The sequence below is a fragment of the Primulina eburnea genome, chromosome 18, assembly GCF_022965805.1.
Source record: "Primulina eburnea isolate SZY01 chromosome 18, ASM2296580v1, whole genome shotgun sequence".
In the NCBI taxonomy this organism is placed as follows: domain Eukaryota; kingdom Viridiplantae; phylum Streptophyta; class Magnoliopsida; order Lamiales; family Gesneriaceae; genus Primulina; species Primulina eburnea.
Window position 1 is genome coordinate 3333630 of NC_133118.1, and position 27372 is coordinate 3361001.

General features: G+C 33.2%; 3 protein-coding genes across 6 annotated transcripts; 2 read left to right on the forward strand and 1 right to left on the reverse strand.

The window, feature by feature from the left end:
• The first annotated feature begins 6029 nt into the window (after nucleotides 1-6029).
• Nucleotides 6030-7657, forward strand: LOC140819507 (uncharacterized). Of its 2 annotated transcripts, XM_073179631.1 has the most exons (3): nucleotides 6030-6153; nucleotides 6524-6639; nucleotides 7424-7657. In XM_073179631.1, exons 2-3 carry the CDS (start codon nucleotides 6534-6536, stop codon nucleotides 7561-7563), a joined length of 246 nt encoding a protein of 81 aa, XP_073035732.1. In that variant the 5' UTR covers nucleotides 6030-6153; nucleotides 6524-6533; the 3' UTR covers nucleotides 7564-7657. The 2 variants fall into 2 exon arrangements, with proteins under 2 accessions (XP_073035732.1, XP_073035731.1); XM_073179630.1 differs by lacking the exon at nucleotides 6030-6153 and having other exon boundaries at nucleotides 6173-6639.
• An 8143-nt stretch (nucleotides 7658-15800) lies between these two features.
• Nucleotides 15801-19365, forward strand: LOC140820027 (probable prolyl 4-hydroxylase 3). 2 transcript variants are annotated; one of them, XM_073180324.1, is made up of 8 exons: nucleotides 15801-16204; nucleotides 16278-16374; nucleotides 17104-17201; nucleotides 17344-17441; nucleotides 18288-18417; nucleotides 18545-18732; nucleotides 18863-18948; nucleotides 19070-19365. In XM_073180324.1, exons 1-7 carry the CDS (start codon nucleotides 16008-16010, stop codon nucleotides 18934-18936), a joined length of 882 nt encoding a protein of 293 aa, XP_073036425.1. In that variant the 5' UTR covers nucleotides 15801-16007; the 3' UTR covers nucleotides 18937-18948; nucleotides 19070-19365. The 2 variants fall into 2 exon arrangements, with proteins under 2 accessions (XP_073036425.1, XP_073036424.1); XM_073180323.1 differs by having other exon boundaries at nucleotides 19073-19365.
• A 1391-nt stretch (nucleotides 19366-20756) lies between these two features.
• LOC140819997 (uncharacterized) lies at nucleotides 20757-25162 on the reverse strand. Of its 2 annotated transcripts, none has more exons than XM_073180292.1 (9): nucleotides 25033-25162; nucleotides 24657-24783; nucleotides 23816-23896; nucleotides 23632-23720; nucleotides 23099-23173; nucleotides 22718-22779; nucleotides 22573-22641; nucleotides 21569-21748; nucleotides 20757-21104 (listed from the first exon to the last, which is right to left on the reverse strand). In XM_073180292.1, exons 2-9 carry the CDS (start codon nucleotides 24777-24779, stop codon nucleotides 21028-21030), a joined length of 756 nt encoding a protein of 251 aa, XP_073036393.1. In that variant the 5' UTR covers nucleotides 24780-24783; nucleotides 25033-25162; the 3' UTR covers nucleotides 20757-21027. The 2 variants fall into 2 exon arrangements, with proteins under 2 accessions (XP_073036393.1, XP_073036392.1); XM_073180291.1 differs by having other exon boundaries at nucleotides 25013-25079.
• Nucleotides 25163-27372: the final 2210 nt, after the last annotated feature.

Genomic DNA, 27372 nt, shown 5'->3' on the forward strand with positions numbered 1-27372 from the left:
TATATACACACATAGATATACATATATATTTATACACGTGGGTAACATATTCAACACAGTCACACGCGTCGTGGGTGTGTATTTGTGTGTATAATTCGTAAATTTTTCAAATATTTATTTTGTGAGACGGTCAAATCAATTTATTTTTGTACGACGAGTCAACTCGATTTATATTGAAATAAAAATAATATTTTTTAGATTTGATATGACAGATATTCGTTGAACAGAACTGACTCGTAAAATTGTAGTACGTGAGTTTATGTCAGTATAGTTGAACACCGCTTGAGTTTAACATATTCTCTAGTCTATATTAAATTACACGTCCAATGATTTGTATTTACTCTTCCATGTCATGCAAAACGTCGTCCAAGAAAAACCAGTCACATGATAGAAAGTGAACAACATTTTAAGGATGGGCTAAAGGGCTATAATCGCGGATAAAGAAATCGAATCGAGTTGAATATGGTTAAAATTTGAAATTTTGAAATTGTCTCGAATTAACTACATTTGAGTTCGAGCCCGATTCGAATTTTGAATTTTTTTTCCTCGAATTCGTTTCGTATTAAAATTCGAGTTCGACTCGAAAGATTAGAACATGTTTGTAAACTATTTGAAATATTGCTTGAAAGACTCAAAATTTCTTTATATAACATATTATTATATTATATTAATAAAATATTAAGGCTCGCGAGCGGCTCGCATTTATTGAACAAAATAATTTGAGATCGAGATTAGCTTAGAAAAAAATTCGAACATGTTCGAGTTCGGACAAATTCGATAAACTCGAATGAGAATCAAATATTTTTCGAGCAAATTCGATATACAGATATTCTAAATTATACTTTCATAATTATTAATTTTATTCACACACATAAATTTTGAGTCTACAAAGTTAAGCTACCTTTCACAAGTAATAATTATTATATTCACACGCAAATGAAGGCGTGTGGCAAGAGTAGCATTTATGTTGGTAAGGATATGATTTTTTTTATTTCTTACTTATAAATATATATCGAAAGAAAAAAAATTGTGTGATACGTTTCACAATCGTAGCAGTCACACCCACATTAACAAATTAAAGTATCTAAAATCATATCTGTTAGACTCGTACCGAGAAAAATGTGATAGAGAACGATTTACTTACTATGATCAAAATGCTGCTCTATTTCATATGTTCGAACACTTTTTAACCGACATGATAATGATTTTACATATTTTGAAACATTTAACCTCTAGGTCGGAAAAAGACCATAGGAAAGGATCAAACAAATTGTTTATTATTTCTTTTTTTCATATTCCACTTTTCCGCATTTGATTTATTTCATCTTCACCCTTTGGAAGGTAACATACTGACTTCAAAAAGAAACGTAAAAAAACAGACAAAGTACGCGTAATGTCAAATGATAATAATATTACAAGACTCGCCCCATTTAATTATGGAAAAATTTATGTGAGACGGTTTCATGGATCATATTTGTGAGACAGATCTCTTAGTTGTGTCATCTGTGAAAAATATTACTTTTTATGCTAAGAGTATTAATTTTTATTGTGAATATGGGTAGGGTTGACCCGTCTCACAGACTAAGATCCGTGAGACGGTCTCACATGAGACCCACTCTTTAATTATTTTTTAGTATATTTTTGTGAGACATCATCACATATTTTTATTCGTGAGACGAATTAAGTTTACTCATATTTGTAATAAAAAGTAATATTTTTTTCATGAACGATCCAAATAAAATAGTCGTCTGACAAAATTGACTAATAATACTGTCTCACAAATATTTTTGTGCTAGTTTTCAAGCCTACGTGTGATTTTAGTAATCATCATTAAATAATAATAATTATAATAATGATTAGTCAAAAGTCTAAGTTTTCGAGCTTAATCAAATCGAGTTTATGTTATTAAAATATACTATCCAATATTTACAAGAATGTACTAATTCAATCTTGGGTTAACCATTCTCATTACATGATTTTGTTATGAGATTTCTCATTCCTTTTCCAACTCTTTAATATTGTATTTGGATTGAAATATTCTATTCGGAATGAATAATTTTTTTCGAGGAACGATTGGAAAAAAAAAAAATTAAACGACATCGACTTTGCGCGTAACTCACAAACATATACCCGGATGTATTAAATATGAAATTATAATTACATAAAATTTGGCTTTTGAAAAAACAAAGGGCAAATGAATCCGGATTTGGATCTTCTGTTGTAATTGAAATACAGCACTTGATGATGTGCACTTTTTATACGAGATGATCAGTTGATCATCTGATGGACCTCACGCAGTGTCCGATAAATTTAAAAATTGTCAGACGAGAGGAGATAATCAGTTGATCATCTCGTGTAAAAGAGCACATCAAAAGTGCTGTGTTTTCAGCCACAGCAGAGGATCCAAATCAAAGAAATCCATAGTTGGATAGATATTGATTATATCATTAGTTAATTGTAATTAACATGAAGATTAAAGATAAGATAATGACATAAATTGATAGTAGGACTATTATAACATGTAACCAAACACATCTTAATTCTGATTTGACTCCTTAACATGCAACTATGGTCCATCTCATCTATGAATGAACCAATTGTTAAATGAAGGGATATTTTTAGTGGACTACAATTGGGATTAAAAAAAAACAAAGATATTTGAATAATTGAAATTTTGTAACATAGATGATCAAAATCACAAACAGATAAACACTAAAAACCGAAAAGAAGAAGAAGCAATTTTCTCTATTTTAAAACCATCTAACTTTAATTGCATTTACTCAATGTTAATAATGCCATACAATATTTGGTATTATCTGATAACACCAGCACAACATGTTTGACCAAATCTTTCGAGAGATTAATCAATATCTGATATAAGCTTTCTGGAAAATCGAGGCTTGACATAAATGATTAATCAATAGGGATGAACAAATATGATTAGATATTTTTTTGGGGTTATATATAATATATATATATATATATATATATATATATATATATATATATATATATATAATTTCAAAAATAATTTTGTCGGTTAAGTTTTGCAAGATTATTTTGCAGCGTCCGTGATAAAGCCAAATCTTATAAAGATTTTAGAGATTTAATTTTATAATATTTGTATTTATCTAGAATTTTTATACCTAATTATTATCTATTTGAATTAATTTTATAATATTTGTAGATTTGAGTAAAAGAGGAAAAATTCATAATTTGGGAAATAGATGATTTTACAAAACTTAAAAGGAAACAAAATACCAAAGAAAGAAAATAAAATATTCTTATATTTTATTATTTTGAGAATATTGAAGTTTTGGAAGAAAATATGTCCAGATATTGATAGAGAGGAAGCATCAAAGTCGAAAAATAAAATCTCTACAATTTTTAAACATGAGATGAGTTTCAAGGAGTTGGAGGATTAGGACTATGAAGAGAGATAAAAGGAGAAGAGGAGAGACGTACAAAGGGGAGCAGAATAGTGAACAGACGAAGGAAGCATAGAAGAGAAGAGAGACGTAAAGAGGGAACAAGAAGAAGAAGGAATAGAACAGAAAGGAGGAACAGAAGTCTACAATGAAGACAACAATAGAGCGGAAGAAGTAACATAGAGGAAGACCTCAACACACGCCACAAATCACTGAGAATTCTTTTTATTTTTTCTTGATTATGTTTTTAACTATGAATTTAAACATGAGTATTCACTTCTGTTTTGAATATACAGAGTAGATTTTTATAGACTAAGGCAACGATAGGGCCGAGATAATTTTTCTTAATGTTTTGAGTTTGATTCAATTTTATTATTTATTTTTATTCATTGATTGATGTCATTTATCACGTGTTCTTTTAATTTATTGAATATTCGGTGGTTAATCTAAAACTGGAAGATGATATATTAATATTTGTTTCACTACATCAATCAACACATGGCTAACTGACTAGAAATAGTATTCGTTTCAGTGTGTGACTTTAGGTTGAAAACTAAAATTTCACAGTGATTTAAGTTAGGTACAATTAGACTGTCAGATTTAATTAGATTTATTAATTCGAGAAATCGTTTAGTAAATAATTTTGTGAATTTCGTATTTATTGAATTTGAATTTGAACGTGAATTATAAGTTTGTCTCGTACCATTGTGCGACTTAGTTGTTTTTAAAGAATTTGAATTTTTGTCTAAATTAATAGTTTGGATTTTTTTCCTTAGTTAATTTATTTAAATTTTTAATTTAGTTTAATTAATCTATCTCATCTCGTTTGAATTTGATTAGTCTAAATTAAGAAAAATAATTCATATTATGTATTTAAACATCGATATCTGTAGGTACAATATCTGAACTCATCATCCAATTGCTATTATTTGACGTAGTCCGCTTGCTAGAATTATTCCCAACAGAAATATTCGGTCAGTCCGCTTACAATAGAAGCGGACTCTGCACATGCTATCAGAGCCTCAGCAATTTTCAGCGCAACATTGTTATATATGCATCTATAAATCTCTCTTTATTATTTCTTTATCCGAAATCTCTTCTTCCAAATGGCTAGTACGATATGCTTTTATATTTTGGTGGTCATGTCATTATCAGGGATGGATCGATTGAATATAGTATTCTATATATTAGACCGATACGAGTATTACGATCTGTTACTTTGTTGGAGTTTGTTCAAGTTATCAACAAAATATTCATTAATGGAGAGATCATATATGCATGAAGTTTTAGTCAATCTCGTTTTGTTTTAGAGTTTACAATGCAATGTCTCAATATACATATGTCGCAATTATACGTGGAAACAAATCCAATTGATCATCATGTTGGTTTTGTTAACCTGAATCATACACTCCACACATTTCTGATTCAGAGTTCAATAACCAATTCGATACTTCTTCATATGAGACTTTTCCATGAGGCATAATTATATGTTGTACATGTCACTGAAGGTTTAAGTAGTATATATTTGGAGCATGTAAGTGGATCCTAAGATCAATATATCACAGGTCCATCTGAACCAAATCCTACTGCATGTTGGCCGAATACGACAATAGGTTGGAACCTAAATGTCGGTTGAGCAAGTTTGAATTCAGAAAGACATAATTGTGCAACAAACAATGCTGACTTACAATCGTTATCCGGATATGACCACTAATGATAATGTTTTTAAGAGTGATACTGAACCGAAGATGACAAATGGTGATTATGAAGAAGAAAAAAGTGAATGCTGATGAAAATGTGAGTACACAATCTTGTTTTATACATGTTAAATACACAATAAAAAATTCAATATGGACGAATACTTGTTCTTGTTTTTTGTTTGATTATTTTACTTTTCATATGCATGGAAGCTTTATTTATAGCAAAGAATGCTTAATGGTTGTCCAAAATAATTGAACCTGCAGCGTCCACTTACACTTACAACAGACGCAACATTCATTGCAACGCTGAAAAGCTACACCAAACACTGCAGTCATTGGAAAAGCTGTAGCTCTAAAGTCCCGACGTCCGCCGCACTGCTGTAGTTGGACCCTGCAAAAATTGCAAGGTCTGTCACAAATGGTGGCGCCATCAACATTATTAATGAAATTATATATATTTTTTAAAATTCATAATTAAAAACCTCATAGTTTGAGATGTTGTACAATTTTAAAAATTTAAATTGAAACTTTTAGCATTAACTATAACCTTTGCAAATTGTCAAACATTTGATCTTATAATTATTATCATTGTAGATGTCACGTATTCGATTGTCATAAAAATGACTATAATAGCGAGGGATGCAGTTGGAATATAATAATTTTTTTTGTTGAAAAACAATTAAAATGTGATATTTGATCTTTACATGTACACACTTTAAAAAATGAATATGTCTCACGAATCTTTATTTATGAGACGAGTCAACCCTACCGATATTCACAATAAAAAGTAATACTCTTAGCATAAAAAGTAATATTTTTTTATGGATGACCTAAATAAAAAATATCTCTTACAAAATACGACTCGTGAAACTTTTTGAAACCATCTCATATAAATTTTTACCTTTAAAAAAATTATGTATTATCTTAGTTTCGAAAACATCTGACCAAAGTGAACTCATAGGCCCAAGATTTTAAAGAACCTGAAATCAAACCTGAGAGAGGAGCAGGAGCGGAGCAAGCTCGAGGTCTGCATTTTATTGATCATTTCTCTCTCTCTCTCTTTTTTTTTTTTTTCCGATTATAAGATTATTTTGTTCTGATTCTTCTGAAAATATTAACCTCAATTTACTGTTGTTGTGTGATTTTATCTTCTTTGATTCATAATTCGTTCGAATTAGGGGGTTTATTGTTTCCTGAATTGTGCGCATTATTGTCCAGGATTTCTTGAAATCGATGGATAAATCACCAGCTGCCGTCAATTATTTAATCGATCCCATTTAATTTTTTGTTTAAATTTCCGATCCCCCCGTCGTGGTTTCGATTATTATTATTATTTTAATTGAGATTTTGGTAGTTTTTGCTGTGTATATTCTGACTTGAATTGGCCAATGAAAGAGAATCGGTAATGGTTCTCGCGTTAGATTTGCAGGATTTTCTTCTCCGAGCTAGGGTTTTGAAGCTCTACAGGCATGCTCTCAGGGTTGCTGGGCGAGCTCCCCAAGATTCTAGAGGTGAGACATATTTTCCTATTCAATTCAATTTTGTGTCAGCATATCCAAGTCTCTGTTTGGAATCTTAGCTTGCCAAGCCACTCAAAATACTCTAAATATGTTTAAGGGTGTGTCGAACCGGAGGCGAAATCAGGCCAATTAGTTTAGACTTGTCGGGCTCGCTCGGGCATCCCCGACTGACTTAGTTTATCAGGGTCGTCGGGGACTCAGAAAGCTCTGCTCTTTGGAACCGGTCCACTATTAGTCATCTTTTGGTGCGGAATAGGACTCCACGTTATTGTGTCATGTGGTGTTTCGACTCGAGTTCTATAATAATTGGAGTTAAAGATGATTCTGTTATTCATATCTTTCGATTTTTGTTATCTATCTCGTCCCACGAACGAGCGTTGCCTTAGGTGATTGTCTTCTCATGAGTTATGAACACACGATAGTCGTAAGCTTGATGTGTTCTTAGATGTCGGGTGGTGGTCACTTCCCTTAGGAAGTTCAGACGACGTGATATTCAGGATCTTGACATAGATGTGAACCCACACCTCTCTTTTATTGGTAGTGGTTTATTTCATTACACCACGAAGTGTTGGGATATCGATGATAATTTTGTTAAGATTATCTATTGAATATGGCCAGATTTCCTAGTGAGTTAGCTCTCTTTAGATCATGTTTGTCGTGCTTCTTGTTGATAACATCGGAATATGGTGTTATAAGTTCAATTTTGATAGCTTTTTGTGCGTGTGTTCGCGTGCGCATTTTAACCTCATTTCCCCTTATTTTTTGTGGGCTGCAGACGAATTGAGGCAGTTTATCAGACGAGAAATGGAAGATAACAGGTCCTGCAAAGACAAACAGAGGATTAGATTTTTGATCAGTGACGGATTAGAGAGATTGAAGCGGCTGGATGAGACGCTCGATATGCAAGGCCGATGATCATTACTCGTGTTTTCGACATGTTTCTGGGGTGAATGAAACTTCGTGTATTTCGAATTAACTACCATATTAATTTCATCCCATTTTTGATATCTATATAGCTATTAGAGGTGCTACAAGCACCCATATGAATGAAATATACAAAAATCTAACTTTCAAAATTTGATCGTTCGTTATAATTTTTTAAACAAATACAACGTCAAAACAATGAAAACTAAAAAACTGACTAATGGAAATTGAAAGATAAATTTCTGTTATAACTTATATTTACAAGTATGAATTTAATAAGTAAAAACGTGTAACAAAAGAAAGTTGTTAAAATCTGAACAAGAGCGACTTACATTATGAAAATCTTGAATGAAATAAAATGAAATATGCTAAACTAGAATTATGAAATTCTACTGAGAGTTTGCAAGAGTTGATCGCTATTTGTGTTGTCTGTGTCCCTTTCTGCCAACCTGTTTTTTCTTCAAATTTTGGGTTATTTCTCCCTGTCTACATGCTATTTGATTTATTCAAACTAATATAAATTGAAGACTTTTCTAAAGACTTTTCTAATCTTCTTGTCACTATTCTTCTAGGGTTTGAGCTCAAATTAAGTGGGTCGGATTAATTTTGATGCACACACATATTAAAAGTATGAGTAGGTATATTGTTAGACGGTCTGACGGATCTTTATTTGTAGAGACGGGTCAACCCTATCGATATTCACAATAAAAAGTAATATTCTTAGCAAAAAAGTAATAATTTTTCATGGATGACCAAATAAGAGACTCATCTCACAAAATACACCCCTTAAGACGGTCTTACAAAAGTTTTTGCTTTAAATTATTAAAACAAATAAACAATACAATCAAATATATTTTTAAAAAACTATTTAAAATATGCTTATTTTACATCATGATTTAGTAAAGTTACTAAAGTATACTCTTTTTTCAATCATAGTACAGTATACTTTAAATACACGCAACACGTAACTATAGAATTAAATATAAAAAAAACTTTATAGAATTGTACAAATTATTTATGTATATTTTTGAAAAAGGGGGCAAACAAGACATAATTTTTTTAAAAAAACAAGCTTGTATAAGGTCATATTTTCATGGTTGCATTTCACTTCTAAACTTGATAAGTTAACTAATTCATAAAATTTATTGTAATTGGTAACTTTGGAAATAATTCCGAGCGTTGTCATCAAATTCTTTTCAATATATATTCAAATTAATTAAATTTATCTATTTATATTATAAACTCATAAATAGAAAGCAAGGATTGCATATAGATAGAATCTTACGCATTTTATTGCGTGTTTATACTATTTTCACACAATTATCCCTTCCATGTATGGAATAAAAATGTTGTAGAGTATCATTTTTTTCGCACTCAAGAATAACGGAAGTTCTAAAAATTTGTTTTGAAGTTCAAAACTTTCATTTCAATATGTATGATTTAAACAATTCATAGAGTGTTTTAGAATTGTTTACCTTTGTGTATATAACAACGACTTCAACTATTCTAGATTTTAAGAGAAGATAGTCTTTGTTGTAAATTCTTACGAACATATCTTTCTCCTTCTTCAATCGTTTAATCGGGTTTATGATCAGAAACTGGATTTCTCGTATAAAAGGAATTTCATAAATCTAACAAGATGGCAGCGACGTTGCGACGATGATGTGGTGGAAGGTGGTCAATCAAATCACTTGGAGGAGGTGGTCGAATTTTGTGAGGTGCTAGAGAGAAAAAAAATTGGTGGATAAAACTTTTGTGTGTGTAGACACACACACATATACACACACATATATTTATTTAATTACTCAATTAATTATTTAATATATTCTAGGTTCTTCTAGAATGTTTCATGAGTATTTTGCACTTATTATTCATTACTAATAATTTATTATTTAATCATTATATTCTAAATTTACAAAATAAATTGTGAATTCATTATAAATCCGACCGATGATCAGACAACACCGATATATCTATGGTATAAATCTCGTTCACTGTTGGGTATATTTCGCTCGCAAGCGCACGATTGTCAAGTTTTAATATATGAGAGTAAAGTATCGTACACACGAGAAGTGTACATAAAAAAGTATATCGGTGCTTGTAAGTAATCAAAATAATCACAACTTTATCTAAAAGAATCAATTAATGATTTGGTTTGCTTAAAACAAAATAATTACAACCAAATTGAGAAATATCAATGAGAGAAAATATATAGAGGAGTGATTTCACGTAGTTTCCGTGATAAACATTCCCGGTTGCATTTATATTCGATTGAGTTCCAAGCATTTAACAACCAAAAACACTTAATTATTTTATCCCCTCTTTCCCAAATGACGAATAAATTGTATCATTCAAACTTTGATTCAAGCATTCCTAATAAAAATCTAAGTTCCAATGATATATTCAAACTGTGATCTTACCTAGGCCTGGCTAAATTTATTCGCCTTCCGAACAACATAAACATTTAACGTTATGTCTCTAATGATCTATAATTCTAGTCTCTCTCCCAAGTTGTAGAATTAATCAGATAACAAAAAATTTATGGCCAGTAAATTGAAAGCGATAAGAATTATAAAACACAATTAAACCAAAAGAAATTCAATCATATAAACAATTGAGTCAGAACTATCGTGTCAAAAAAGTTATGTCGTCCTCTAGAATGAAAAAGTTAGTTCATAGCGAAATCTAAACAAAACCATGTATGTTTGAAAGACTAGAGATCGAACACACAAGAAATTAAAGGGGAAAAAAATTAGATAAAAAACCAGAAGTGGCGTCTATGTCCCCAGATTTGTTGTTCTTCGTCGTTGCGATAAAGTCATGCGCTCTAATTCTTCTTCTTGTGTGCGTGCTCTGTGTTTCTCTCACGTTTTTTCTTCAAAAAACATATGTCCTTTTGTTCTAGGTTTCTGGCTCCTTTATTCACGCGTGGCGGCTACAAATATGTTTCTGCATGCCTCTTACGCGCTAGTGCGCGTGGTCTGGCGCGGCCGCACGCTGCTGGAGTACGCTCTTTTGTTTTTCCTCGCATCAATTTGGCTTCATGTACATCTTTTTCTCCATTCTTGTATTGACATTCAAAACAACCCAAAAATGTATAATTCCGTTCGAAGCTTACACAATTTAAATTGATTCTTGTATAAATTAAGTGTAATTCTTGCACTTATAATTCACATAATGAAAAATGAAAAATTTCAAATAACAAATTTTCTACTGATCCATTTTTTGGAGCTGTGAGGTTTGTGAACTCATTCACTAAAACAGACAGTTCCACTCTCCTCACTTAATTAACAGTTAAGCTAAATTTTACAACTTCCATGATATGAATCAAATTATAAACTGCTTTATAAGCTATATGTTTGATATCCATCAAACTACAATCACCAAATTCAACTCCTTGAATTTGATTATCTCAACGAAAACATATAATCGAATACTTGTTTGACCCTCAACAGCTCAGATATATAACTAATCGTGGATTCACAATGTCTTGTGATTCAGAATAACGTTTGTCCCTATTAAGGCTTACCCTAATCAGCCTCATTCTTTTTCATCAATCATTTGATCAAAAACGTCAGAATTCAAGCCTGATTACACCCATTAGATCATAGTGAGAGCATCTAATAGCATCGCATCATAATCCCCCTAGGTATTACTGATAGTTCCTGTAAGAACCTGTAGTTATGGTTAACGTACAATACGGTCCCTTCAATTCATATATCCTAATCAATCTGCAACTCTTGATATATTGAGCGTTGCAAATGAATTCGATAACGATGTAATATATCTTTGAGTAATAAAAGTGACATGGTATGTATAATTAAGGAAACATATTTTCAAAATGCATATGTCTTACTCTGGCGAGAGATTTCTCGCACTATAAACTCATCAAATCTCATAGGATATTTTCACCCGTAGGTGAGTGGTGAATATCTGATTACAATACATCGACTCATACGTATTTCGAAACTTGATAAGTGAATTTAATGCACTTAAATTATTCATATACTTGATATAGATTGTTAGTCTTTTTGGACGGAATTACGCGTTTTTTGTTGTTCGTGGTGTGATTGCAGGAACCTAGGTGCGGCTACAATATATGCATGAAAACGAGCTAAAATGGCGCCTAGGAGATGAAGTGTGAGCATTCAAAACTCAGAATACAATGAGGCTCGCGCATATGCGCCAGTAAGATCGCGCATATGCGCGAGAAATGCCCCGAAGAAGTGATATACAGTGAGCATCGCGCATATGCGCCGCTCATGGCGCGCATATGCGCGAGAGACACGAGGGTAGACCAGAGAGCAGCGCGCATATGTGCCGCTCATGGTGCGCATATGCGCGCAAGAAGGAAGCCAGCACCAGAAGCACCCGCGCATATGCGGGAGTCTGTGTCGCACATATGCGCGCGGCGCGAGTTCCAGACTTAAATAGGTTTCGGCGTTGAACTTTAGAGGGGTTCCGAAATATTTTAGAAGCAGTCGTCATACCACTGGAGAAAAGGAGATTAAAAGTCAGAGCACGGAGCACGGGACGCGAAGAACGGAGATAGAAGATGTTGAATCCGGACACGGAGACGCACTTTCATCTCTCGCCAACACGTTCTTAATTCGGTTTCTTATTTTACGTTTTTAATGATTACAAATAGGTTTTGTATTGATTTAAATTCGAGTATGAACTAATTTTATATTCTAGAGATTGATGTAGTCTTGGTTGAACCTATGTTAGTGACATTTTGAATTTTCATGAATTAATTCGTCGTGTTTATTTGTGATTTCTCGTGATTAATGCTTTTGGATTACTGGCCATAATTCGATTGAACAAATAATTAAGATCAAACACTCGAGATAGGGGATTGAAATTAGGACAGGATAAATCACATTGTTAGATATTTATAACGTGCAAAAGACGTATAACTCTGACGAATCCATAAGAGGACCTTGGTTGCATTTATTACGTGTTGCTTGATTTTGAATAGACATATTAAAATCGGTAATAGGTAATACAGTTCTATTTATCACTCGACAGAGGGAATAGAAAACAAATTGCGAGTTCTTGGTTAGTAAATACGATGCAATTTAATAACATGTTAGTTAATTTTGAATTAGCATAGGGGAAGCCAGACGCAATCATATCTCTAGATTTTTTTCCTCAGTGAATTTTCTACTGCGTGCTATAATTACAGGAATTGTTATTTATTTGAATTGATTATAAACCAACCATTTGATTTGTCTAAATAAAGTCGAGCTATGTCAATTATGGTAATTAATATACAATTTAAATAATTACTCTTCGTGGGATCGATATCTGTACTCAAACCAGTACTAAAACTTGACACCGTATACTTACGGTAGTGAAAATACGCTACAAAACTACACTCAACATTGTCACTTAATGACTTTCAATGAAGTGGGTAAAAAGATTAAAGTACATGTTAGTACATAGAGCCTTCATGTTGTCTCGAATCAAATGACTAATGATATACAACCATAACCGCGGACTATTCAACTCGATAAATGATAACTACATGGAAAGTACGAGTTGGAGTCATTCAGTGCATCATCAAATAATCACTCGTATTTATGAATGTACATCTTCACGCTCTTATAAATAAAACATGACGTTTACATCACATATGCTAGTCTCAAACTCAAGTGACTTTTATCCTTATTTTAAGAAGCTAAATCGACTAAGAATAAATTCAGAATATACTATACACTTCTTAATGAGTTTCATGATATTATATTGGGAGACAGACCTTATGGTACTTGTTGTATATTCTCGGACTTTATCTATTCAACTTGCATGAGTATACAGACAAAGTAAATGTCATAATTGGATTAAACCATAAAAATATTATTAAAATAAAAATTATATTTACATAAGCGTCAATAAAACTCAAGTAACAAGTTTGTTTGCTGGACACCCACTCTAACAAAAAGTACCATAGAAAATATATTAATTGGCTTTCAAATACTATTCCATTTTGAAAAAAAAAATTAGCATATTAATGTGGGCATCTCGTAAATATTAATTTTGGGTCTCCAAAATGACCAAACTCAATTAAAGTCTCATAATTAATAATAATAATAATAATAATAATTTCCCGAAAATATCCCTAATTTTACGCACATTTTGGCATTAAGATGGTTTATTTCACCCTACCTTGTGAGGCACTGCCCCATGAGATGATCAAAGGCCCAGATTTAAACATGCATACACCCCATGAAGTGATCAAAGGCCCAGATTTAATCACTATGTAAAATCAATGGCTGATATCCTGTGAGGGTATTGCCCCCACAGGTAGCATCTACTCTACCCATTAAGATGGTGTTTCTATAAAGTTATTTAAAACAATTTTATGTATTTTATAAATTCTTTTAAAAATGGAAAATTATCAAATATTTTTTGAGAGCTTATAATAAACTGTTTCAAAGTGTGTATATATAAAAAAAAGCTGTCCCAAACAAAAATATATTAAAAGGACACATAACTATTTACTAAAACAGTCTGATTTACAGTCTAAAATCTCTGTTTTGAGATTTGGTCATTTGAGTAACAAAATGAATCTTAGTATTTTTTTTAACCTTACATCATATTTCATCGAAAATTGACGAGATGTCAGAGTTAATGCTACATGATATACATTGAAAAATATTGACATGTCATAAAAAACACTCTGGTGAAATAAGACCAAAAGAAAAATAAGAACTCATTAACAAAAAAGCTATAACAAAGTTATGTAAATTCTCTCAATTATTCATTCGCTTATGACAATTTTCATTATCATAATTTTTTCAGTTTCATGTTGTTTATCAAATTTTCTTTTAAAAATATTGCTTAAGTTCATAGTAGCATAATTAAATTTGACGTTGTTCTAGATTTTTCATGTAATTTTCATCATATTTCTCAACCGAATTCTTAGTTTTGAAGTCATTTAGAGAAAATTATAATCCTGATCGTAGAAGTCGGATAGATCACAAATTGACACGATCACGTGTCTGATACATCCTACATTTTTCTGTGCAAATGAATCACTTACTTTTATATATATATATATATATATATATATATATATATATATATATATATATATATATATATATATATATATAGAACCATAATTGATGCGATCCTGGTGAAATGGGTGAGCCGGGTCGGGTGCTCTACCGGATCTGCTATCGATAATGTTGTTCAGGAAAATGAGCACAGCAGATGGATCTGTGAGCTATAGCTTCCACTGTGACCTGCAGACAAGGAGATAAACTCGTGAATGGACGCCGGAGGGGTGTCTGGCGTGACCACTTCGATGCTTAAGTCAGTGATGGACTCAAGCTAGAAACCAATGTAACCAAGTGATTGTTGTGATATTGGTGTGAATGAATGAATGTAAATGTAAAGAGAGAACCTGATATTTATAGTAGGAGAAGTAATGATGACCTCGTTCTCCGTGCTACCTACTAATTATAGTAGGACGGCTGAGCACACTCTATATTCTGACATGTCAAATCTCACACTAGTCATATCCAGCCCAACTGATTTTGTCCACCCATCAGCCTGGTGTCAGAGATGGGACAGTCACCAAATCCTATTCTGCTAGTATACTCGAGTACGGTGCTCATATCGAGGTGGCCCGAGTAGAAAGTTCTCGGGAACTTGTACGAGAGCCCGGGGAAAAGGTGTCCCGGACGTTCACTGGCCCGACTTCTGATGAACCCTTCCTGCCGACTTGTCCTGATTCAGGCCATCCATCCAGTATCTTGGGTCGTCCATGCCCCGGGCACAAGAATCGTCCATGACTCGGGCGCAACCCGGCTATCCTGAGGGTATCAATAATGATTTTTTTTTATAAAATCAAATTTATATTTGTCGGATCGAAAAATAATTTTTAAATAATAAATCATTAATTAATTGATTAACACCTCTTGAAATTAATAAAATTTGATTTGATGTTACTTAACATTATTATTAAGGAAAAAACGTATGTGAGACGATATTATGAGTCGTATTTTGTGAGACAAATATCTTATTTGAGTCATCCATGAAAAAATATTACTTTTTATGCTAAAAATATTAATTTTTATTGTGAATATCGATAGGATTGACCTGTCTTACATATAAAGATTTATGTGACGTATTACAAGAGATCTATTTTTTATTAATTAATTAATTAATTAATTAAAGGTCCAAATAATAAAAAAAAATTGCACCGGTTTCTTAAAACCAGCATTTACTCACAAAACCTCGATCTACTTCTACAAATCCTTTCTTCCTCCCTGAATCAATCTCCGTTCAATCCAAACCCAAAACCCAAACTCCATCGTTCCTGTTCCATCGAAATTTTCCCCTGTCTCTTTTTCATCAGATCAAAATCAATATTTTCCTTGGGTTGGATCAAATTCATACACCGAGAATTCAATCAAAATTTGATCTAAATGGCCAAGGTGAGGGGCGGTCGGCATCAGGGGAAGCGATCATCGACGGTGGTTTTGGTGCTATCTATGCTTTTAATGCTGTCTGTGGTGCTATTAGTTCTGCTGGGCCTCGGGATTTTATCTCTACCCATCGGTTCCGACGGGGACTCCCCGCTCGTCGCCGATCGTATCAAATTTAAGCGCGTGACGATAGAAATGTAGTTTATTTTGTATTTTGGGTGACTTTTTCTCGGCAATGTCTGGTGTTGAGGTTTGGTTTTTTGGTTGTAGGGGTAAAGATGAGTGGGGAGGATTAGGGAAGAGAGGAGAACAGTGGACGGAGATTCTTTCTTGGGAGCCCAGGGCTTCCATTTATCATAATTTCTTGGTCAGTTTTGGTTGTGTGCATGTTGTTTGTTTGGATTATTGCCTGTTTATTTTTCTTTTGGATAATGAGAATTAACTATCCGCTTCAATTGTGACGTTGCCATTTGTTTTCAAATGTTTATTTCTGGATTAGAACTATTTGGTCCTCTTTCTGAATTTTGTTGGTTCTATGCGTATTGACTCGACTATAAGATTTGGTGAAAGGATAGGAGAACCGAACTAACCTTATTTCTTTTTCCTTTCGAATTAATCAAGATCAAATGGTTGTTATTCTTGCTACATTATAATCTAAGCTTGAGCTGAATTGTCATAGCAGCAGTATTTACCCTGGATTTCCTTGTTAATGTGAACTGATTCTTTTATTTGAAGAATAATGAATCATGGGCTTGTCCACCACTGTAGCAATTTTGTTTTAAAACACCCATGAGCGAAGTGAAAGTGCAGCTTCTGTTTCATGTAAGCTAATGTCTATGTCGCGTGCACCCATGGTGGTGTACTGGCATTAAATTTTTTCCACATAATTTGGAAATAGTGTGTATGAATTCAGATATGGTTATGTCGGCGAATGACGTAAAATCGGAGCTTTTGGATTGTTTTGTAAGATAACTTGGTAGACTTGTTAATTTTGCCAAAAATGTGAGATTCGATTATCTGCTGTGATGCTGTGTGTAATTTAGTTTAATTAATAAATAAGATAACTGTATGTGGTTACTTACTCGTGTTTTGGCAGAGTAAAGAGGAATGTGAGTACCTGATAAATCTTGCAAGACCTCACATGAAAAAGTCAGCAGTTGTTGATAGCAAGACTGGCCAGAGTAAAGATAGCAGGTATGTTTCTTTGTGCCCTTTCTTTTATTCATCTTGAATTCTTTTATTTATTGAAATCGATATTAGTTTAATCTTGAGAACTTTTGTTTTCTGTCTTATTCTTATCTTGAATATCTAAAGCTGTAATCGTTTTGTCTTTCAGAGTTCGTACAAGTTCTGGGATGTTTTTGAGGAGAGGGCAAGATAAAATCATCAGAACTATTGAAAAAAGAATAGCAGACTACACATTTATCCCTCCAGGTATGCGAATTTTTAAATATTTCGCTGCATCATTTCAGTGTTTTCATTTTCCAAGGTTTGTTAGATGACAAAGTTCCGCTCGCCTGATGTCACACAAATTTCTATGAAAATACTCGAGAGATTTGAATTAAGAAGCCTCAATTTGGTTGGATGTAATCTTATCCTCCCCCAGTTCTTGTATTTCTGTATTTTTTAATAATATATATTTTTTATTGTGGAAAAAATAGATGGATGTCTATAATATTTAAGATGCTTGAACTTAGACGATCAAATACGCAGTTCGTCCTTTATTTTCATTCTCTCTTGCTTCAATATTATGGATCCAAATGAAGGCAAATACTAGCCTTTTTTTTTTCGTATTTCAAGCTCAAACTTGATTTTCTAAAGCCGGTTCATAGCTCAAAAAATGAACTATTTTGGACTCAAGTTCGATTCGACTTAAATTTCAAATTTGAGATTGATTTGTTTGGTTAGAACTTACTTATCGAGCTCTATCAAACAAATGCTCAAGTTCAGGGTTAAACTTGTGAGCTTGTTTGAAGTTCAGTTATTAAACTCACGAGTGACTAGCTAGCCATTGAAAAAAAGTAATTCTTGTTCAAATTTGGGTCATAAAATATTTGAAGATCGAGTTTGAATCTCCAATACAATGGAATTGTATTTGAGTTGACTTGATTTGTTTGCATCTCTAGTCAATACTTGCAAGACAAGATTTGGGATATTGTCTAGTCCAGGGTTCATCTTTTCTACATGAGATGCTGGTCTGCTAGTGCTTTCTATTCTGTAAAAGTGTTTAAAATACTTCCTAGAAATGGTTAGTTTATTATGCTTAGACTGTCGTTGCAGAACATGGAGAAGGTCTACAAGTGCTGCACTATGAAGTTGGACAAAAATACGAACCTCATTATGATTACTTTATTGATGAATTTAATACAAAAAACGGGGGTCAGCGGATAGCAACTGTTCTTATGTATTTGTAAGTTTTTTTTTAAAAAATTTGTAAGGGTTTTACTCCCTTTATAAAATATTTTCACTCATATTAACATTCACCGAGGCAAGATAATGTGACTTCCGATCTCTGTCTTTTCATCAAATGCATGCAGGTCAGATGTTGAAGATGGGGGTGAGACAATTTTTCCTGCTGCAAAGGGCAATTTTAGTGGTGTACCAGGATGGAATGAGATGTCAGAATGTGCTCGGAGAGGCCTTGCCGTGAAACCAAAAATGGGCGATGCATTGCTTTTCTGGAGTTTGCGCCCCGATGCCACTTTAGATTCATCAAGCTTGCATGGCAAGTGTCATTTATCTCCACTTGGAAATATGCATCACTTTTTTCATTTCGTTAATCTTCCACCATCATCATCATCTTCCTCTCCGGCAATGTAAGAACAAATCTTTTTGTACATTTCTAATTATCCCAGGAGGTTGCCCTGTTATCAAGGGGAACAAGTGGTCATCTACGAAGTGGATGCATGTTGATGAATACAAGGCGTAGCGAATTTCATCGGTAAGAGTTGTAAAACCATAATGACTTCTGACTTTCTTCTTAATGTACACGACAATGGACTTTCAGATGTGGTAGCATCAGAAATTACTTGATGCATTCTACATTGATGAAATATTTTCAGGAGCTGAAGATGATACCGAGGCTTATTTCTGGTCGAATCGTACGACTGTTTGCAATTGTTAACTGGTAAAACATTAGAGGTATGCATTTGTTATTTTCTTGCTAGCATTCCATAGGACAGGAATTTTGTTTGAAGAACAACCCAATTCAAAAGGCTCATCACCAAGTTGGTCCGATTGAGGAAAAAGAGATGGAAATATGTAATTAGGTATTATAATATAATGTAAATTGTTTTGTAATCTGTATAATATAATGTAAATTTTTTCTTCTTCCCTAAATTTGGGGCAACTTTTTGCACTTCTGATTCTAACAAATCTTTCATAGTCCAGTGTATACCTCACTTGTTAGTTGTTAATTAGAGGACGTTTTTTGACTAAATTTATTTAAAACAACTTATGAATATTTTAAAAATAAGTTGTTAAAGTGTTTGGATGAATTTATTTTAAATAATTTAAATATATTAATGCGTTTGATAATATATTAATTTTTTTATTGTCAAAATTAACAAAAAAAAGTATAATATTATGAGTTAATGTGTGTATGTATATGAAAATAGTTTTATAATTTTCATATTAAAAAATAAATCTATATTATATTTATATTTAGAAAGATTGATGTTTTTTGGGAAAAATATTTAATATTATTTATAATGTGAGCTAGTAAAATGTTGATTAAAAAATTATTGTTATTAATTTACTCAATTTTTTTTATATATATCGTAATAAAAAAATTGAACAAAATCATATTTTAAATTCGGCGAAAAGAAAAGTGATAAAATGAAGTGTTAGAACTGATGATAAAGTGGAGATTTAAAATGATATTTAAGGATATTTGGAAAAGAAACATATCAAAATAAAATCTTTTTGAAAAAAAAGAATACCCCAACTTTTTTTAAAACAGCTTATTTTGACAATTTATTTGTTTGTAAATATTTTCACTGAACAAATTATGAGAGTTTATAAGCTATAAATAATTTATAAACTTTTTTTTTTAAGATCTATATGCTCTGCCAAAAACACCTTAATCGGATTAACTCACGAGTTATAGCAATCGAGTCATACCATTATTTTTTCTTAAAATTTAAGTAATTAAATTCAACGTGAATAAATTTAAAATATTTTCTGAATTCCAATTTAGTTTTCTTTTACCAAAATCAGAACCGTTGATTTCGAAAACAAAATCATCGACTTTTAGATAGAAGAGTGTGAGATTTTACTGTGCGACAAATGTATTGACTGTCAATAGAGGTGTAAACAAATAGTGTCAGAGTAGGTCTCTTGTGAGACGATCTCATGAATCTTTATCTGTGAGACGGATCAACTCTACCGATATTCAAAATAAAAAATTATACTCTTACCATAAAAAATAATATTTTTTAATAGATGACCCAAAAAAAAGATCTGTGTCACAAAATATGACCCGTAAACCATCTCACACAACTTTTTATCATAATTTCATCTCACGAATTTAAATTCCAACTGAATTAGTTTGAACTTTTTTTAGCCGAATATGAATACAACATTTTTTTTTTCAATAGTTTACAAAAATGTCGTAAGCTTTTAAAAAATATTTTTTTAATGTTCAGATATTGTGATTCAAACTCGAACTATGATTTGAATCGAATTCAAGCAATTGTTTTTAATTTTTTGAACTTCGAATCGAACTCGAATATATATTTTTGAACCCAATGAATGAAATGTATAATCTCTTTCCTAAAAACGATAAATATGAGTTGAAGAAAAAGAAATCTATGAAATATTTAAAGAATGTCCTGCCTCATTTAAATAACTTGCCACATTATGAAACTAACCTAACAATAAAATGAAAGGAAAATTGAAAAACAAATGGAAATAAAACAAAAAAAGCTGCCCATTCAATCCATGGTGAATAAAGTCATATCCTACATCCTTCAACCCTTTGCACGGCATATTTTATTTCACATAAGCCACAAACTCCACCTCAGGCAGTTGCACGAATCGGCCTATTAGATCGGAATCCGCCGCCCCTGCCACGAGTAGCCCTTCCCCAGCCACGGCCTGATGAGAAAATTAACAAAATTAAGTTGGTATGAAGTCATTAAGAACATAATAACTTAGGCGGGTTGTTCGTTTAAATTCAAATAAGGCACAATGACGCGAGATAGCAATAATTTGAAACATGTTGGATGACAATGATCTATCGTAGCAATAAAAAAAACTCAGATCATTTGGATGGCCTGCTTTTTTTCCCTTCACGAGGGTTTGTCCTAATTCTTTGTTCTGAACTATTTCAAAAACATAGTTTAGATTGGTCAGAATGGCACAAGAAAGCAATTAAAACAGGGAATGCAGCCAAACAATAGCCCGAGAATTTTGGTGCAATAGGATCGACAAGTCAGGTGGTGGTGCTGATAAGAAACAAGTATGAAACCCTCCAAACACCGATCAAGACATAAATAACTGAAGGCATTGTCTAACAGAATTATATTCAGTTCAAATTGAACATGAGAAATGCATAATACCGCGATGTGCATCTTGATAGTAGTCTCCAGAATCATACTGGGAATCCACATGCGGACCACTGTACCCTCCTCTTCCACGTCCACGGAAATTGCGAGCTCTTCCGCGACCCCTGCCCATGGAATACCCATGGTTTTGCTCGTAGCCTCCATCATTGTACTCAACAGATGCAAAACCATTCCCTAGTAAGCAATAAAATAACCACATCAAAGGTATATTAAAAGTTCCATTCAATCTGTCTACAGTAAGTTTACTGCCAAACAAAAGCGGCATTTGTTTTTAATAAGATAGGAACTTAGACCTAGCTGATGTAGAAGATTTAACACACGTTCTCACGGCCCATAAATGAACTCGAGCATAAAGTTTACAAGATATTATCGAGTGGTCCATAGACAGTCTAATACACAACGGAGGGTCTGGGCTCTGAAACTATGTTAAGATTGATATTTGGACATAACTCAACCCCAAAAGCTACTCAAGGAGGGAAGATTGCCTAAGTCCATATATACAACTCCCAAAGACTTAATCCAGTCAATATGAGACATTTAACACACCTTCTCAGGCCCAGAAATGAACAACTGGTGTGAAGTTTATGAGACATTATCGGATAGCCTATAGTACTGGACAACATATAACAGTAGGCCTTGGCTTACCATATTAATATTGAGACTTAGGCCTAACTCAAGCCTAAAAACTAGCTCAAGGGGAGAAGATTTTATAATTCCATATATACAAATCCCAAATACTTAATCCAGCCGAGTGAGATATTCAACAGTTTTACGCTAAATTTTGGAGAAATTGTTTTCCATATCCAAAAAGTAAAATTTTCAACTCTTTCAAAAACCAAATTAAATTAAAAAAAGAAAATAAAAGTAAAAAAAAAACTAGACGTTGCAAAATCCATTTGAAATTTTGGAGGAAGAAAATAACTTCTTTAAGAAATAATAAGATCACGAAACAATTTGGAGCAATCCACAGTTATTAAAAAGATCAATCAGGATAAAACCATGTGGAGGTCTAGGCCTTCCCCTCCCTCTAGCAATTTGACCTCTTCCTCGAGCATGTGGTGATCCATCTGCAAATATATAACCTGTTAATCAGAAGTAACGAAGAAATTATCAAAAACAAGTACGGGTAAAATGGGTGATGACCTCCATCATAGTCGACTTCTGTAGACACCTTCACCTGATCAATTGGTATGGGTTGTTGGTACCTGCAGCAAACTAAGGCCAATCAGTAACCCCACTTAAAAAAAACAATTACATAGGAGCACAAATAATGCAAGGTGCCAACAGATCAAAAAATAAATTGTAAACCAACAGGATCAGAAATTTCTTAAATACAATCACAAATAGGGAGTGACAAAAAGCAAAAAAATAAATAAAAATACAAATAAAAGAAGGATAGGCTTTTTAACTTGTATCGACCATATTATTTGTTCTACAAGATAATCAACTGGCTAAACGGTGATTATAATTTGACAGATGGACAACATAGGATTAAAACAGTCATAAAAATCAGAAATCACTTGCCCGATATTTTCATTGTCCAACTGCTTCTTTGAGAGAGTAATAGTGACCATAGAGACTTTCCTTGTCGTTTCCAGACTGTAGCATGCACAAGAATGTCACACAGATCAGTAGTATTGACACACTCAAAGCAATATCGACTGGAAAATTCAATTTAGAAGTTTAAAAATATGAAATGTATCGGTATATCTGAATACAATTTCCAGGGGTTTTTCAAACATTATGCTATCAATTTCATTTTCTATCTCAAAAGTCAAGACTCACAAAATCTCCAACAATATCATCAAATTCAATTCCATCATATTTCAATAGAGTAAGTACATGTTAAATTCTAAAATACTGTAAAATTAAAACAAATATATATGCTATAATATAACTAAAACGATGCATTTCATGCAATGTGACATCCACAGTAAACATTGTTTCTTTCAGGAGAAGAAATGAATATTATTCAACATACTTTCCATTTCCCAAAAGCACCTTACAGAGAATCATTTTCAAAAAATGCTGAAAACAAAAGAAAATATAGCCCTTACGTCTGGAGGCCTTCTTCCAATGGTTCCCATGTGTCGATTATGTCAATAGATTGAATTGCTATAATTTGGTGTAGACCAACTATTCTCCTCTATATTGCAGGAAACACACGTTTAATATCTCCAGTAAAAGAAGAAATTGATGGTTAGTTAGACTTAAACACTACAATATTCATCATAAATAAACCTTGATTAACTCCACAATTGTTACACTTTTGTTGATGGCTCTGCCCATTGCCTTGAAAACTATTTCATCTGAACCCTTTTCCTACAATAAGTACAATTACACATCAGAAACAGTAAGCCCTATACATGTACTGGTGGAAGCTTAAAAACATTCATACTCATTGAACACAAATGAGTGATATAAATTCCATGAAACACCAAATATCTTGCACTCAGAATATCCTTGAACATATATCTGTCCGTAAAGAGAGATGAAAAAATCTTGCTCATCTAAACACCACACAAAATTCAACAGCCCACAAAATCCAATGAAAAATGAAGTACCATGATACATTCCTCATGTTGCGCTCACACCATCTCAGCCTCATCACTACAGGATTTGAATTTAACATAAACAGTCAAACATCGACAAGGATTACTTCTACAAGATGTATGAACAGTGAATTTTCTAAAAAACTTCTCACTTTCCCCCTAAATTAGGAACACAATTCCTTAATGAGGAACTACAGCCAATTCAAGTAGCTGGGCAAGTTCCAGGATATCATCACCTTGTCATATTATCAACTACATTTATGTCCAAAAATGAACTCAATCATGCATAACCTTCCCTAGAATAAATTCCTAAACTGCCAAAATATGTGTCAACTACTTCCACTTAACACAATGCTATAAATAGAAAACCAAGCCACAAAATAAAACCGGGTATAATCATCTCATTCAATCATATATAAATAAACTCTACCTACTATTTTCAAATGCTGTTTATCGGCCATTCATCAAATCTAAAAATAGAAAACAAGAACAAGAGATAATGATTACATAAATACGAGCAAAAATTGAACCTGAAGCAAGTTCATGGCGTAAGAGATGTAGTTTCTCATCCTGCCTTGACTTGTAATCCGAATCTCATTCTCTCCAATTGATGTTTCCTCCCTCGGTTTCTGCACCTTATGGTACCGATCCATGGCCCTACAAAAAAATCAAAACTTAAGCAAAAATCTACAAATAAATGAAAATAAAACGAGAATTCGTTAAAAAAAATAACCTACAAAAAATCAAAACTTAAGCAAAAATCTACAAATAAATGAAAATAAAACGACAATTCGTTGGAAAAACAGTAACATCAGGTGAAAATAAGAGCAAAAAAGAAAGATATTAATTACAAAAACAATTTCTTCCCCAAATAAAAGAGGCACACATTAATTAAAATCAAATTACCCGAATATGTCTGCAAGATAAGATATTGAAATCCACAAAGAAAAACCCTCTTCTTGCCTTACGCCCTGATTAGGTTACTGCAAGCTCGAGGTATTTATATCCGTGTGCCCTAGTTCGTCGGGAAGCCAAATATTATAATAATTTATTATCTTATTATTTAAATAGTTTTACAATAAATAAGAAATAATTGGAGTTTTTTTACGTCAAAACCCTTTTACTCCAATGAAAATTAAATTGACATTTCAGTAATTGAATTTTTATTAAAATTGCATGAGTTATGTTATACATAAATTATTTTAGATTATTATTGAGATATAATTTATATTTCATCGTGTTATCAACTATTCAAACTCTATAAATATATTATATTATTGAATTTGAACCCCTTAGAGTTAGGGGTGAGCATTCGGTCGGTTCGGTTACCGACCGAACCGAATTAGCCATAACTTAACCGAACCGAAATATTTATCCATAACCGAATCGACTGAATTAATTTTCATAATCGATGAAAATCGATTCGAATTAAAATCACCGACCGAATTAACCGATTAGCTTTAAAAAAATTGTGATTTAACTTTAATTATATATGTAATTTTTTTTTGAACACTAAAATCTACACAAATGCATAAAAACGCTAGGATTATTTATCCTACTCTTAATTCATCATATTTTTCCAATTTTACCCTTCTCCTAAATCCAAACTCACCACAACCGCCCATCGACCTCCGACCAACAACCCCCGCCGCTCGCCGTCGCCGACCACCGCCGGCTGACTGTCGCCGGACACCCTCGACTATGCCGACCGCAGACAACCCCCGACTCTCGACGTCGATCACCCCCCGACCCCCGCCGACTGTTGCCGACCATCGCCGGCTGGCGCCCGACACCGCCGCTGCCGACCACCCCCTCCTCCTGCCGACCACCCCCTCCTCCTGTCGGTCGACCGCTAGCCGCCGTCGTGGCCGACCACCCCTTCCTCCTGCCGCCGTTGACCCGCAATCACACAAATGGCCGACCATCACCGTCGCAAAAGTGGAAGGACAATTTCGTCAATTAATCAAAAGATTATTATTTATCTCATTCTTAATAATTTTACCAAACATAATATTATTTTATCATTATCTACTTCAATCATTCTTTTTTATCATTTATGTGTTAATCATTCTGTAATCCTATTATTTAAACCAAACATAGCCTTACTGCAATCCTTGTCGAAGACATTATCTACACACAAAGTAAGAATAAAACTAGGCAACTTTTGTACAGATCCAACTCAAAAACTTGAACTCACCAAAATCAAATGTATGAATTCCATGCAGCACACGATTATTTTCAACTTTCCAATTTTCGTCTGATTCCTCGCGTGGAGGCCTCAATCTAACGACGACATTCATTTTCAGTTTCCAACTTTGAGTATCCATAGTTCTTCCTCTGAATGAGACTGGGAAGGAGATCAGCGAACACTATATATATATGGTGCAATTTTTTTGCTCTTTTTCTACTTATTATTATTATTATTATTATTATTATTATTATTATTATTATTATTATTATTATTCGTAAGCGCTGGAGTAAGGTGGACACACCCGGTTGACTAACAGCCGTTGGATCTATAGAAATTATGTGGGACGACCCACCACCACCGCCATTCGCCGCCGACCATCGTCGGACGCCTCCGGACGCTGCCCACCACCGCCGATTATTGACGCCGATCACTCTCTCCGACCCCCGCCGGCCGCCGCCGCTGCCAAGCACCCCCTCCTCCTGCCGGCCGACCACCCCCTCCTCCTGTCGCCGCTGCTTCTGACCGATAATCACACCGCTGTCCGACCACCACCGTCGCAAAAGTGGAGGGCAATTTCGTCAATTCATCAAAATATTATCATTTATCTCATACTTAATAATCATACCAAACATAATATTAGTTTATCATTATTTGCTTCAATCATTCTTTTTATCATTTATGTGTTAAGCATTCTGTAATCCTATCATTTAAACCAAATATAGCCTTACTGCAATCCTTGTCGAAGACATTATCTACACACAACGTAAGAATAAAACTAAGCAACTTTTGTACAGATCCAACTCAAAAACTTGAACTCACCAAAATCAAATGTATGAATTCCATGCAGCACACGATTATTTTCAACTTTCCAATTTTCGTCTGATTCCTCGCGTGGAGGCCTCAATCTAACGACGACATTCATTTTCAGTTTCCAACTTTGAGTATCCATAGTTCTTCCTCTGAATGAGACTGGGAAGGAGATCAGCGAACACTATATATATATGGTGCAATTTTTTTGCTCTTTTTCTACTTATTACTATTATTATTATTATTCG

Coding starts and splice junctions, on each gene's coding strand:
- LOC140819507 (XM_073179631.1), top strand. CDS start 6,534: ATGGTTCTCGCGTTAGATTTGCAGGATTTTCTTCTCCGAGCTAGGGTT. Junction 6,640..7,423: donor AGCTCCCCAAGATTCTAGAG/GTGAGACATATT, acceptor TGTGGGCTGCAG/ACGAATTGAGGCAGTTTATC.
- LOC140820027 (XM_073180324.1), top strand. CDS start 16,008: ATGGCCAAGGTGAGGGGCGGTCGGCATCAGGGGAAGCGATCATCGACG. Junction 17,442..18,287: donor CTACACATTTATCCCTCCAG/GTATGCGAATTT, acceptor CTGTCGTTGCAG/AACATGGAGAAGGTCTACAA. Junction 18,733..18,862: donor AGATTCATCAAGCTTGCATG/GCAAGTGTCATT, acceptor TAATTATCCCAG/GAGGTTGCCCTGTTATCAAG.
- LOC140819997 (XM_073180291.1), bottom strand. Junction 23,174..23,631: donor TTGGAAGAAGGCCTCCAGAC/GTAAGGGCTATA, acceptor TGCATGCTACAG/TCTGGAAACGACAAGGAAAG. Junction 22,642..22,717: donor AGAAGTCGACTATGATGGAG/GTCATCACCCAT, acceptor ATATATTTGCAG/ATGGATCACCACATGCTCGA.